This window comes from Balaenoptera borealis (assembly GCF_965194805.1).
Source record: "Balaenoptera borealis genome assembly, chromosome: 18".
Lineage (NCBI taxonomy): Eukaryota > Metazoa > Chordata > Mammalia > Artiodactyla > Balaenopteridae > Balaenoptera > Balaenoptera borealis.
Window position 1 is genome coordinate 26,607,505 of NC_138877.1, and position 15,787 is coordinate 26,623,291.

Genomic DNA, 15,787 nt, shown 5'->3' on the forward strand with positions numbered 1-15,787 from the left:
TCCAGAATGATGTTAATCCTGGCATGGTGAATCCTGAGTAGCATAACTAAAATAGATCCAAGCCTAAATATATTATGGTAAAAATGCGGAACATCAAAGACTACCCTCCACACCCCATCAAAAAAAGAAAAGAAAAAAAAAGAAGAAGAAGAAGAAACAAACCAACCAGGGAGGATCTACATTACCTGAAGAGGATTGATTATTGGATTGGCAGCTTACAAACTCCCAATAAAGGCTGGAAGGGCTGGATATGTTCAAAGTACTGAGAAGAAATAACTGTTACCAGAATTTCTATACCCAACGAATCTGTAATTCATGTGGAGCTGTGTACATCGCCACCGTGAACAGTAAGGAAGATGATGGAGAGGATGGATATTGGGTAGGCTACTGACAGTATCTGCCATGACTAAAACGAGTGGAGGAAAACTGTGGGATAAAGAAAATATTATCTATCAGAGCAAGTCAATAAATAGCACAAAATAAGATGGGAGGAAGGATAGGAGCTAACTGAAGTCTGGCTTCTCCCAATCCTTACTATCATGAACACAGTTAGCTAGAAGTCTCTGTGTCATGCAGAGGTTCTCTGCAGATGTCTGTAATGATGGAAGTTGAGACACCAGGCTCCTAGGGTCTACGTTTATACATCTGGTAGTTTCAAGAGGGACCTGGCCTTAAGAGTAACTTTTTTGACCCTCTTCTCCTTGACTCTTACCTTAACTTCAGAAATGTTTTCCTGGGAATTCCCCAGAAGTCCAGTGGTTAGGAATCCATGCTTTCACTGCACAGGGCCTGGGTTCAACCCCCGGTTGGGGAACCTACAATCCCACAAGCCACGCGGCATGGGCAAAAAACAAAAAAAAAAACAAAATAAGAAACATTTTCCTACTCAGTTTGTCTTGGGATGTATTGTCACTAACCTTGCGACTTTAGCTCTAGAATTCTGCTTTTCTAAATTATTGCCTATATTATATTACACCAGCATTCACCCTTATGATCTAAGATCAGAGAGTCAGCTTCAAGAATGTAGGGGTAAATGGTACTAACTAAAGTATCTATTTATGCTTAATCTTCATTGTCTCTCATATACAGGGTAGTAGTCTGTTCAGACAGCATCATCAGCTTAACCTAAATCACAGGCAACGTTGCTGCCGAGTTGTGGTTCTAGATAAGTGGCAAAAAAAAGATCACAAACACAGTTTTAGAATAGTTGGTTGACCCAGACTAAGGCTGCACAAAATACAGTTTAACTCTGTTGCATTGGACTTGTTTAGGACTGGATGATGGATAATCATAAAGTAAATTTGTTTGCCGTAAACTGAAAGAAATATAGAAGAATGAGATGTTTAAAAATGCACAAGAAAATAAAAATTGACTATGTGGTTCACAAAAATTCAGCCTCACTTATTTTTTATATCTCTAGAAGTTTTGGGTAGTTTCCAGTATTTGAGAACTAACCAAGAGGCAGACAAACCTGTGTGGCTTATTTTTTGGGCCCAAGTTTTATCAGCATCAAGAAAATTCCCCCAGATTTTAAGAAAGCAGTGGCAGTATTGTCACCTCAAAGACAAAATGTAAAGTTTAAACTTAACCTCATTTTTACAAATGAGCCAAAGTATTGTTTTCTACGTAAAAGTGTGATCTAACCTAAGTTAATGTCAAATTTTTACTGAAGTTATTTTCCTTTTAATAAATAGCATTTAGGAGACCAATATATGTGTTCCATGTATAAAATATTTGGCACTTGAAATTTAAGATCAATGACAAAACAGCATTTATAAACAGCTAAATTGTCCATTCCCTCTCTCTTTTGAGGGCACATATTTATGTAGAGCCATTGTGATTTCAGGGAGAAAAACTAAACCACCACGACCAGATTCCCCAGCCAGTACACCAAACATATCTGTGAGGAAGAAAAACAAAGATGGGAAGGGTAAGTACTACTACTGTAACTTCCCTATAATACTTACGGGTCAAGTGACATTCAGATTGCTTTAAAATGTCTGCATATTGTAAGTAGAAACCACCAGCTTTTATTGAAATGGATCTTATTGCTGCCACATGCTTATAAGATACAGTTGCCACCTTCTGTAGAAGGACTGGTAATAATGTAGTCCAAGAAATCCATCTAGGAGATTTTCACTTACCTGTCAAAATAATCCATCCTTTCATTTAATAAAGAGCCTCTTGGAAGAATTCAGCCACGTTAGGTTTTCAGTTCATAGACACTTTATTACATTGTCTTGGAGTTTTAGTATTTTCATAACTGCTGCCCAAATTTGAAGAAAATTATTAAGGCTAATCTGCTGGCTCTTTATATATAAAAAGAACAACTATTGAAAGGTTTTGTACAACTCTTTCTCAGTTTCTTCGGCGTAATAACGGTTCTTAAAGAGGGTGAAAAAAAAAATTGTCTCAAAATGCTTTCTCCCTAAGTCATCACACATCTAATTGGCAGGATCGCTCTGTTCAGACATCTTATACGGGACTAATAAAAAGATCTATGTTAGACCCTAAAAATTATGACCATTATATCACCAGTACTAACTGAACTGTGTAGTATGTTTGTATAATTATAGATGGAACTTAAGAAGACCTTTAGTTGTGTTCTTTCAAATGAAATTTTGGGCAGTTAAAAAGAAATTGCTTTTGTTTCAGGAAACACAATTTATCTTTGGGAGTTTTTACTGGCACTGCTCCAGGACAAAGCTACTTGTCCTAAATATATCAAGTGGACCCAGCGAGAAAAAGGCATTTTTAAATTGGTAGATTCTAAAGCAGTGTCCCGGTTGTGGGGGAAGCACAAAAACAAGCCTGACATGAATTATGAGACCATGGGAAGAGCCCTCAGGTACGTGAGGCTTCCATAGTTCACTGTGTGACCAGTAGCGGTTCCTAAATACTGAAAAGTAGGTGACTTCTAAAAAGTGCGTGGGTTAAAGAAATGGTGAATTTTATTGTTGAAGGGCTAAAACCACACTTCTTATAGAAATGAGTATGTATTTAAGTTGAAATCTTATTCCAATCTGGGAAAATGTTCTCTTTCCTCCCCCCAAATCTTCATGCAAATGAGATATTTTATTTATGAAGGGATCAGAAAATGTTAAGCTATCATCAGAAATTGTAAATTGACCACAAGGCTCACATGTTTTGAGTCATTAAACGTAAGTTCAGCACAAAGTAACAACTAGTGGTAATGCAGGTACTGAATAAGAGGGTGCATTTTTAAACATGAATCTCAGGTATGATGTGTAATATATTGTGTTGGAATAAATTAATGCTTCGAGCATAATATTAGCCATTGTGAAAATGTTGAACAAATGTATCACTTAAACCCACTTTTAGTTTGTTTTTCTTGTGATCATGTCATTTAGTCTTCAGGATCTGGGTATATTTGAGAAAGATTTATTAGAAATATCAGTGATCTGAGAACTTGGTAACCTTTTTAAACCAGAACTATTTAGTTACAGTTGGCATTTTATTTTTTAACTCACACACTTTTTAGGTCCTTGATTTAATTAAAATAAATGACAGAATTTGAATCATTTCTATTTGTACATCTTTAAGTTTTATACAGAAAATTGTTTCAGATTTACTGAAGCAAATTTAAACAGGTTAGGGACATTATAATTAAGCTATGGAAGAGAAATAACTACCCTTCATTTAGAAAGTCTTTTCTCACCTGTTTGTTTCCAGCTTTAAACTTTTGTTTATGATTAATAAATTTTTATTGTGTTGAATATTATTTTAGTTTATGTATAACTGAATACAATATTGATGAAATTGTCTGCTTTGAATAGGTACTATTACCAAAGGGGTATTCTGGCAAAAGTAGAAGGTCAGCGCTTGGTGTATCAGTTTAAGGATATGCCGAAAGACCTTATTTATATAGATGATGAGGATCCAAGTTCCAGCATAGAGTCTTCAGATCCATCACTGTCTTCAACAACCACTTCGAGTAGGAACCAGGCAAGTCGATCGAGAGTATCTTCAGGTCCAGGGATAAAAGGAGGAGCCACTACAGTTCTAAAACCAGGGAATTCTAAAGCTGCAAAACCCAAAGATCCTGTGGAACCTGCACAGCCATCAGAGGTTCTTAGGACAATGCAGTCCACACAGACTCCATATCCTACCCAGCTCTTCCGGACTATTCATGTAGTACAGCCAGTACAAGCTGTTCCAGAAGGAGAAGCAACCAGTAGCATGCAGGATGAAACATTAAATTCTTCCGTTCAGAGTATTAGGTGAGAAAACTAAACTTACTGGTGCAGATCGTTGTGCGATGTTTCTGACCAGAGTCGTTGTTAAACGTGTCAGGATTCAGAAGTGAAAATAAAAATTATATAGATGTCAAGCTAGAACTCTTGGTCAACAGATTGTTTCAGCAGCGTTGCATCAGTCCTGTGATTGTATCAATGATTCCTTATTTTTATTTATTTTTTAAAGCACTCTTTTTTTTTTTATAAATTTATTTACTTTATTTCTCTTTGGCTGCGTTGGGTCTTCGTTGCTGCACGTGGGCTTTCTCTAGTTGCGGGGAGCGGGGGCTACTCTTCGTTGTGGTGTGCGGGCTTCTCACTGTGGTGGCTTCTCTTGTTGCAGAGCGCGGGCTCTGGGTGTGTGGCCTCAGTAGTTGTGGCGCACGGGCTTAGTTGCTCCGCGGCACGTGGGATCTTCCCGGACCAGGGTTCGAACCCATGTCCCCTGCATTGGCAGGCGGATTCTTAACCACTGCACCACCAGGGAAGACCCTGATTTCCTTACTTTTAAACTTTGACATTACTTGATGTTATTCAATCAATTTGAATCAGTTCTCTATAGCTTTGTGTAACTGAATTGATCCATATAAGAAGGGATCCACATACAAGAAAATCCAGAGAATAGTTTCAGATCTTTTTTCAAACAAAGTTAGAAGCTGTAAAAATTTAACATAAATTTACATATCATGACCCTTTGGAATGCATTGAGTTCTAAGAAATACACATTAGTCCTTGGGAAGATACTATCTTCTCAGATAGTATCCAGAATACTTCTAAAGTTCAAACAGGTTGGAGGCCAAGAATCGAAGGTCCTCTTTTTCAGGCTTTTAGAGTGGCAGAGTTGGAAGAATAGTTTTGTGGTTTAATCAAATCAAATCTGCCTCATAACCCCAGAAAAGACATGAAACAACAAATTAGACTGCTCTATTGCAGACACTTGGGACTGGTCTTGACTGATTTAGAATGGGGAAAAGGGAGGAAGGCAGAAAATTAGATGGACATTTTCAGGTTCTGTTTTTCCATTTCTACTGCCATGAATTTCCAGAACATGAATTATAATAAAATATAGGAGCCCTTCCAAATCCAGTAAAAATGATTCTTTGATTATTTTCATAAGCTGACTTCAATCTTACAGTTGTATATTCCAGAATATAAATGCTGGGTTTTTGTTCAGTTGATCTTGAAGTATACATTACCTAGAATCAAAACAGCCTTATAGACGATTCAGTCTTCCTTGTATGGTCCATTTAAACTTTTGACAAGTTTGATTTAAGAGAATTGAATTCTCTTAAATCGTTGACTTGTAAGGAGTAGAAAGATCCCATTTTTTCCATCCTAATTAAAGAAGTACTTATTTAACTCTATATTTTCCTTTTAATGTTTTATTTTCCTCTAAGTTCTGTTGGTTACTTACGATGACTGAATATCTAATGGAAATTATGTGGTTCCTCGCATTGGTTTCTATGCTCTTTGTCATCTTATCATTGTATGTATTTGTGTTGATATGAAACATACAGTGGCCACAGCTGATCACTGGGACTCCCTTCTTGGACTGATTCAGTTGTTTTTTAGCATCTCTAATCAAAGTTTCCTTTTTAGACCTTGAGAATAAAAACAAACCAGAAGAAAAACAACAAGAGCAACAAAAACACATACCTTTAGCTCTGAAAGATAGTAAATTGTGTATTATATTGGATAGTTTATTACTCTGAATGTCAATTTCTGAGTAAGACTCACTGCCAGATATTAAAACATTGTAATTACACTCCCTACCTCTGATTTTCAAACTGTCTTTGGTGTACCTTTCAGAATCTTCATTTCCACAGTCTCAGAGTTCTGTGGACTCTCTGCCTGCTTCCTGTTTCTCCTATTTTTTTCTCTTGCAACCTACATGTTACCGATGCATATCATTATGTGATGTTTCTGACCAGAGCCATTCTTTGTTTAAGGGCTCAAGAGTCAGCATTCGTGATAGTGCGTTCTTGCAGCTTTTGTTAGATCTGTTTTGCACACAGAGTGCAGTCCAATTTCTGTAGCCTTCACTGCCAGCTCTCACTCTACTCATAATTCCTTCCTTGCTCTCCAGCTAAAGCTTACTTCTTGCCTGTACCACGTTCTGGTACATAAACCAGGTGTTTCAGGTGACTTTAATGCCTGTCTCCTGCTATACATTTAAATCTGTAGGAGCTAGATTCTATTCATTGTCCTTTTCCTAGCACCTAACACAGTCTGACATAGAACACCCCTTCATATTTATAGAATTTATTTTGAAGTAGTGTATATGATCATTCTTTATCTCCTTTTAGAATAATGAGTTCTCTAAGTGGACTACTTATAAAATGAAGAAATACAAAATTTAACTTTTCAAGCTTTAAGACAATTTTTTTCTTTTCTTTTTTTTTTTTTTTTGACCATGCTGTGCAGCTTGTGGGAGGGATCTTAGTTCCCTGACCAGGGATTGAACCCGAGCCCATGGCAGTGAAAGCTCCGAGAACTAACCACTGGACCGGCAGGGAATTCCCAAAACACAATTTCTTCTTGTAGAAATTATTATGTATTTATATGAATGTACGTATGTATCCACATACATTCTTTTTTTTTTAATATAAATTTATTTTATTTATTTATTTTTGGCTGCATTGGGTCTTCGCTGTTGCCCGTGGGCCTTCTCCAGTTGCAGCGAGCGGGGGCTACTCTTCCTTGTGGTGCACGGGCTTCTCATCGCAGAGGCACCCCCCATTGCAGAGCACGGGCTCCAGGTGCGCGGGCCTCAGCAGTTGTGGCTGGCGGGCTCTAGAGTGAATGCAGGCTCAGCAGCTGTGGCGTACAGACCCAGTTGCTCCAAAGCATGTGGGATCCTCCCGGACCGGGGCTCGAACCCGTGTCCTCTGCATTGGCAGGAGGATTCCTAACCACGATGCCACTGTGGAAGCCCCACATACATTCTTAATCATTCATTTGACTTTAAAATAAAATTCTTCTCTCATTTGGTTATATTTTATTTTCCTCCCCCAAATCCTACTAATTTTCACTGTAATTATCCCAACTTTTAACTATGAGAAATTTCAAAATATGGGAAGGTTGAAATAGTACACTGAACACCTATACCATCCACCTGGATTCACAGTTGATAGCATTTTGCCTTATTTGTTCTCTCTATATATTTATTTATACCCTTTTTTTCCTGTTTGGCTATTTGTCAAGTCAGTTGACATCACCATGACATTTCACCCTTAAATACTTCAGTGTACACTCTTTAAGAATAGAGACATCCTGGGACTTCCCTGGTGGTCCAGTGGTTAAGAGTCCACGCTCCCAATGCAGGGGGCCCCGGGTTCGATCCCTGGTCAGGGAACTAGATCCCACATGCATGCTGCAACTGAAAGGTCCTATGAGCCGCAACTAAGACCCAGGGTAGCCAAATAAATTAATTAAAAAAAAAAATAGAGACATCCTAAATAATCATATTATCACTACTAAGAAAAGTAACAGAAATTTGGCTATGTCTTTCTTGACTACTTTTTAATAAAATCAAAGACCTTTGAAATATTTTTTCTATAGTTGAGGGAAGGTCAAATACTTATGACTTAAATTTAGGTTAATTATTAAATTAATATACAGCAAGAGCTGATACTTTCAAAGAACTCTCTATATTTTATACACTTTACATATATTAATGTATAGAAAATCCTTATTGCTCAGTGAGGTGTAGGTAATATTCCTGTTTTACAGTTGAGGAAACAAGAGGCAAGGAGAGGCCACGGAGCCTGGTCACTTCTAGTAACTGGTGGAGATAGTGTTTTAATGCAAGCAGTTTAGTCTAAAGCAGTGAACTTAATGATTTGCCATACTGTCAGTTAATTCACATAATCACATGAATTATCACTTATTTACAATGAAGTAGCAACATATTTTTTCTCAATTTTTTCCTTTGCTCTTTTCTTTTTATCTCACATAATTGCACATAGAATTATCCCTCAGTATCCTCAGGGGATTGGTTCCAGAACCCCCTTTGGAGTCCAAAACCTGAGGGTGCTCAAGCCCCTTATGTAAAATGGCATAGTATATGCATATAAGCTCCATACACCCTTCCATATACTTTAAATCATCTCTAGATTACTTATAATACCTAAGTATTATAAGTAAGTGCTATGTAAATAGTTGCCAGCATGTGGCAAATTCAAGTTTTGTGGTTTGGAACTTTCTGGAAATTTTTTTTGGGGGGCGTGGATATTTTCCAACAGAGAGGTTGGTGGAATCTGCGGATGTGGAGACTGTGGATATGGAAGGCCAGCTATATCTATATTGAAATTGATTAAACTTTTCTTAATTGATTTAGGGTATATATGCTCAGTTTTACAAATTTTAACTTTGGCTTCACAAAAATAAACCTCTGGTAAAATATTTTCATAAATTGTTCCTTGGTAAACCTGCAAGTCCATATACCAACCCAGTATAACTTATTTCTCTATAATGTTTATCCAAGTACTAATAGTTTGTCTTAGGGTCTTTTAAATAAATTAGCCTCTAAAAATGTATAATGTATACATTATACATTTTAAAGCAGTGTAATGGAGTAGGAAGAATGTGGGCATAACCTCGCCCTCCAGCCTTGTCAATTATTAGATGTGACATTGGATCATATTAACTAACTATTCTGAGTCTGTTTCCTCATCTATAAAATGAAGATGATATTATTTAAGCTTACAGGTGGTTGTAACAATTAAATGACACTTTCTGACATCTGATATTCAGCAAAAGCCAAATATTATATTGTATATCTTTCTTCAGAAAGTTTGAGGAATTTTAAATTACCAGTATTGTACCAGTTGGTTACAAGCAGCTTAAACTTTTTAAAAGTAGTTAACTGTAATATAACCTTTGTTATATAATATAACGAGACACAACTGACAGTTTAATCATTAACTAAGAAAAAAATAATTTAAAATTCCTGTGGTTGGGAAAAGGCTGCGTAATATTTAATCCTTTAATCTCTGAATTTTTAGTGAAAATTTATTGTTTTAGAATTTGTTCAAATAAGCTAATATATTTACATTGAAGATATATATCTGCAGATATATATATATATATATGTCTCAGTATATATATTTTCTGGCAGATGGCAGTCAGGTGTTATTTTCTGTCAGATGGCAGTCAGGTGTTCAGGAAAGAGACATCTTTTTCTGACTTGAATGAAAGCATTGAAAGTCTAGTGGTAGCCCTGATGAGCAATATGGAAATTTTCAAAGTACAGTATTGCTCATGCCACATCTGAGAGAGGGAAAGAGGAAGGGGAGGGGTGTGTATTAAAGGTTGTAACTCCCCACAGTTTAAAGATCTAATAGAAAGTATTCATCTTTGGCTGAAGTTATTCAGGACTTAAGAAGTGACAGTATGTTGTAATGGTTAAGCACATAGGCTCTGCATTTGAATGACCCCTTTTCTTATCTAACTGCTCACCTTATGCAAGCTGTTCAACTACTTTGTGCATTAATTTTTTCATATGGAAAATCGGGATAATACTTATAGGGTGGCAAGGCTATACATATTTATAGATACAATCTGTGTGCTTCCTATATGCCAAGTTCTATTTTATCTATATGTACATGTACATGAACTCTTGGCATGGGAAGCCCTTGGGTCTTTTTTATTTAAAAAATGGTATGTCAGCTACCATTTGCAGGCTTAGATTCCACCCAAGGTATCCTGATTCAGGCGGGCAGGGAAGAAGGGGAGGCACAGTGTATTTTGGAAAAGTGCCCTAGTTCCCGAAGTTATTCTGTATCCTTCCAACTCATCCCTGCCTGCCCAATAGTATTAGTACATCTGGCCATACCCTGCCAGCCTATTAAATCTTCATTACCTGACTCATATTCTCTTCTAGCAATGTCCTTCAACAGAGCTGCCGATCTCCTGCTGTAGACTACTCCTCACAGTGGTGACTATGGTGGCAAACTGAACTTGGGAATCAGTATCCTACGTGTATGGGTGGGCTCCAGTTATCGTGCGTCTTTCTGCTTCCTTTGAACTTCTCCTGAGTTGTGCTGAGTCATCTTTCCATCTAGCCCATTTGTCTTCTCCTCCAGAATTTCATTTCTCACATGTGACAGGCCACATAATTGTAACTTGCTAAAATTTACCTGTGATAGTCTCCTGGCAATAATTAACATTTGGTTTATGGGGACTAATCCAGCTCCTAGCCATTTGGAGTAGCAATCATCTCTCTTTTGTAAAATAGCTTTATAGAATTCAGAGGAAACACAGTTGAGATCCAGATGCTGAGTTTTTTTCAACAGCATTTGTTTTCTATTAACAATTAACAACAACTATAAACTTCACAGCTGTGAACTTTTAAAATTAGATTGACTTATAATATCATTTATGTACCTCTTTTCTTCAATAAATGGAATTAACAACCTTACATAAACTGGATTTTACGTTAAAGGATTTTATGTTAAAATTGTATCTTTATGACTAAAATTTGTGAAAATTACTTGAGCTGAGAAAACTGCTAAAACGCCTCTATTTTTGCCAAGGTTTGGCCTTATTTTTTGTTCTATCTGCCAGCCTAAAGAACCCTCATGAGTTAATTATATTCATGACTTGTTTTATGTAATATGAACCATGAATTATTAAAATTTTTCGGATAATTCTCTCATATACATTTAAGATTGAAGTGTTTTTTATTTTAGTTAATTGAGCGTTTTCTCTATATATATAGAAAAACAGGTTGAAAACAATTTTAATTATGTGAAGTTTGGTAATTTGGTTGGGTATATTGATGACATTACCCCTCAAATATTAAAATGATAGTGAATCCAATATGTTTATTTAAAAGTCCCTAATTTTCTTTCAGGCAGCTTATACATAACTTCCTTGGGAAACATTTTGATATCCTCCTCCCCCAACAAAATTGCTTCCCCATTTGTGTTAATATAGCACTTCGTATAAACTTTTTTTTTTTTCCACCAGATGGTATCATAGTTAATGGACTGAGAGTTTTGTGTTGGGATTTCTGTATGTAGAGTGTTTAATGCAGGGTCTGGCACAATGTTTATGTTGTGTTGAAAATATGGGAAGGAGCATTTGAAATGAATAACTCATGTTTTGTCAAAGTGAGTTGTCAAATGTTAAGTTTTAAACAATGTAGAATATGCTAATTTCCTCACTTTTATTTCATCATCTCAATAGGACTATACAGGCTCCAGCCCAAGTTCCTGTGGTCGTATCTCCTGGGAATCAGCATTTGCACACAGTAACACTTCAGACAGTGCCAATCACAACAGTTATAGCCAGCACAGATCCATCATCAGGTGCTGGATCTCAGAAATTTATCTTACAAGCCATTCCATCATCACAGCCCATGACAGTACTGAAAGAAAATGTTGTGCTCCAGTCGCAGAAGCCGGGCTCTCCTCCTTCCATTGTCCTGAGTCCTGCCCACGTACAGCAGGTTCTTACTAGCAATGTTCAGTCCATTTGCAATGGAACCGTCAGCGTGGCTTCGTCTCCGTCCTTCAGCGCTACCACACCTGTGGTGACCTTTTCTCCTCGCAATTCACAACTGGTTACTCACCCACCTGGCACTGTAATCACTTCAGTTATCAAAGCTCAAGAAACAAAAACTCATATACAGGAAGTAGAGAAAAAGGAGGTTGAAGATAATTTGAAAGAAGGCACTGGGGAAACTGAGCAGCAGTCACAGCCTTATGTGATGGTGGTATCCAATGGATTTACCTCTCAGGTGGCTATAAAAAACGAACTGCTGGAACCCAACTCTTTCTAAGTAATATACCAAAGGAATTACGGATGGTGGTTTTTTAATTGAACATTTTCAGTTGTATGCAAACTATTGATTGATTCTAAGGTAAATTCTCCAAATGTTCCTAATTTTATAGTTACTTGTTAAAAATAATAACTTAGAGTTAATTTTGACTTTGTTAGATGAGGGAGGAAAACCCAAGTGTTTCTTTTTGCTCTTCAAATGTTTCAGAATTCAATTGTGAAGGAACAGGTGTTTTATACTATGAAGACATTCTTTTGAGATTTTTTTCAATGGCTATATCATAAGCATTTTTAAAGTTTCTTTTTAAATTTTACATCATAGTAGCTTTTCTGATTCTTTTGTAAATACAGTACTTAAATATGACATCAGGAAATTTATATAGGAGCTATTTTCATTCCACTTGTATAGGTTAAGTCTTGACTCTTTCAAATGCAAGACACCTATTTTATGCCTTGTTAAAATTATGATTTCACTTAGATCGACTTTAGTTTGTTGCACTGTATATTGAACTATGACTATGTAAAATATAACATTAAAAATCGAAATGTGCCCATGATATGGTTGAACCTGTTTCAGAAGCAGGATAATATAAAAGCGTCAGCCTAAGAGTGGCTCTCCTACTAACTAGTTTTGTAACCTTGGGCAAGCCACTTGATCTTTCTGGGTATCATAAGAGGAGGGGTGTATTGGATTAGATTAGATGATCTCCAATTTCCTATCTAGTTCTAAATTTTATGATTCTAACCCCTATGTTTTAAGCTTATCTCCTAATGTAAATATAGCTAAAATATTGCAGAAAAATTAATGACCCTACAAAATTCATTTTTCTGTTACCTGTTAAGATTTGCTCTGAACCTGAATTCCTCCTAAATACTTTGTTCATTAACTCTTTAGGCCACTGTGCACGGTGGTCCACTAGTAAAAAACTTATGTTGCTGAGTGCTAAATGATATACTGCTATTCTGAAAGAGTCAGGGCTCTTTAAGGCCCCAGAAAGCAACCAAGCGTTGGGCTAATCTGGCTGAGTAGTCAGTTGCTATAAAAGCATAATTGCTTTATATTTTGGATCATCTTTTTTATTGAGAGTGGGGGGAGGGGGAATTGCATACAAAGATATACATTATATATCCCAGTTTCTGAAATGAAATAGTTTTTAGATTTTTTCAACTGTAAATAATGTACATTTAATTTCACAAGAAAAATTGTTTTCTGCAAATTTTCTAGTATAGCAAAAAGAAATTTTTGTAGATGAAAGAATCATTATGTTTAGAGGTCTAATGTTATATGTTTTCATGTTACAGAGTGAATTTGTATTTAAACAAAAATTTAAATTTTGGAATCCTCTAAACGTTTTTGTATCTTTAATTGGTTTATTATTAAATAAATCATGTAAAAATTCTGTGTTTTTGTTTTCAAGAAAACGTTCCTTAAGAACAAGTATACAGACAATGTTGCTAGTATTACAGTGTTATTAAACGTTTATATAACAGCCTCCATTAGATTAGAATTGCAGAATGTCATCCTCTCATTTTTCCTTTCTACCATGCCAAATGGCAGTTTCCAGACACGACATAATGGATTACGAAGCTCCAAAAATTAGAAAATAAAATGTTCCCAGCAGTAATATTAAACACACTCTAAAAAACAAGTTTTCTAATTAGAAATTAGATCAGTTAATTGTTCAACTTGGAAAACACAGAAACAGAAAAATGTAACAAAATCTCAATCCAATACCCCTATACCCAGTAGTAACTTCCACTTATTCATTTCCTCATGTCAGTTAATATTCTTCCCAAATATGATTTTTAAAGGAGCATTCTTATCTCTGAAGATGGAGGGAAACACAGAAGAATCTGAAGGAACAGGCCTTGCTAGTTTTCTCCAGTTTACTACCCTTAGCTCATACCCTTCTGTTCCATTGTTTTTCTATGACTTTCCATTCTTCATCAAACCTAGTATAAAAATGTTCAGGCTTAACCATTTCTTTGAGTCTTCATTTCCTTATGGAGGCTCCCATGTCACGGAAAACTTAAATAAATTTGTATGCTTTTCTTCTTTAATGTCTTTGTCAGTTTGAGTTTTAGGCCCAGCCAGGGACCCTAAGAGGATCAAGGAAAAGTTTTCCTCCCTTAGAACCCTAGCCATGCAACCCCTAATATAATCTCACCATACTGAACTCCTGAACAGGGACATAACTCTGACTCAGTACGTGGCCTTTCTACATCAAATCATTGATTCAACATGTATTAAGGAAGTACCTGCAATGTTACTGTCACTGTCCTTAACTTATAAACGTGCTGCTTTCCTCACTTTCCATTCATTCTTTTTCTTAAAAATTTCATTGAAGTATCGTTGATTTACAGTGTTAATTTCTTCTATACTGCAAAGTGACTCAGTTACACATTTATATATTCCTTTTTTTTTTTGGCCGCTTGGCATGTGGGATCATGGTTCCCTGATCAGGAGCCAAACCTGCGCCCCCTGCAGTGGAAGTGTGGAGTCTTAACCACTGGACCACCAAGGAAGTCCCTATATCTTTTTCATATTCTTTTCCACTGTGGTGTGTCACAGAGTATTGAAAATAGTTCCCTGTGCTATACAGTATGACCTTGTTGTTTATCCATGCTATATGTAATAGTTTGCCTCTGCTAATCCCAAACTCCCATTCCTTTCCTCCCCTACCCCTCCTGCTCCCTGGCAACCACAAGTCTGTTCTCTGTATCTGTGAGTCTGTTTTTATTTCGTAGATATGTTGATTTGTACCATATTTTAGATGTCACATATAAGTGATATCATATGGTATTTCTCTTTCTGATTTACTTTGCTTAGTATGATAATCTATAGGTCCATCCATGTTGCTGCAAATGACATTATCTCATTCTTTTTGATGGCTGAGTAATATTCCATTGTATATATGTACCACATCTTCTTTATCCATTCCTCTGTCAGTGGACATTAATCCATTCATTCTTTAACACACCGTAGTAGTACATTTGCCCTATTACTCTGAAATTACTGTTGCAAAAGTCACTAAAAAGGAATCAACTTCCATATTACCAAGTTCCCCCCCTTCTTCTCTTTCTTGACCTCTCCAATACTTGATAACCTTTTATAACTCACTGTTCCTTTAAACTCTCTATTGCCTTTACTTTTGTGCCCAACTCTTTCCTGTCGTCTTCCTGCCTTTATAATAATTTCTTAGTGTTCCTCTTGGGTTGCTCCAGAGACTTTTTCAAAGGTTGGAGTTCCCCCAAGTTTTAGCTAAAGATCACTCTTCTCCTTCTCTGTTGTCTTCACCTTGTCCCCCTTCAATGTGTTCTTCCCCAGTGCAACAGGGGTGCATTTAATTGTATCAAGCCATTCAGTGGTTTCTTACTATCCTCAGCTGGATTTGAGGCCCTGCATGGTTTCACCTCTTCTTGATCCCACCAGCCTTATCTTCAAATTTTACTCTCCAAATCATACTGTCAGATAGGATTTGGATGCTTTCAATTGCAAGGAACCAAAAAACCCTATTCAAAATTATTAAATAGTACAAAATTAGAAGTCTAAAGTTCGGAGGTTTCCAGGTTTGTTAACTTAGGAGCACAGTAGTGATACTGAGCAACCAGATTTCTTCCATCTTTCTGCTTTTCTCATTATTTTGGTTTAGTTTCCAGGATGGCTTCTGCTGTGGTGGCAAGATAGCTGCAGTAGTTCTTCTATGTTTCTGTTTATCAGTAAGGAGACCTTTCCCAGAGCACCC

At 36.5% G+C, this 15,787-nt stretch overlaps 1 protein-coding gene across 7 annotated transcripts in view; it reads left to right on the plus strand.

Annotated features, from left to right (window-relative positions):
- The window catches only part of ELF1 (E74 like ETS transcription factor 1), a 104,529-nt gene extending 91,088 nt beyond the window's left edge, over window positions 1-13,441 (plus strand). For all 7 annotated transcript variants that reach the window (XM_082365466.1, XM_082365470.1, XM_082365471.1 and 4 more), the window contains 4 exons: window positions 1,847-1,930; window positions 2,656-2,848; window positions 3,798-4,241; window positions 11,448-13,441. In XM_082365466.1, coding sequence (XP_082221592.1) covers window positions 1,847-1,930; window positions 2,656-2,848; window positions 3,798-4,241; window positions 11,448-12,042 — 1,316 coding nt within the window. In that variant the 3' untranslated portion in view covers window positions 12,043-13,441. The remainder of the gene's footprint in view (window positions 1-1,846; window positions 1,931-2,655; window positions 2,849-3,797; window positions 4,242-11,447) is intronic.
- The last annotated feature ends 2,346 nt before the right edge of the window (window positions 13,442-15,787 follow it).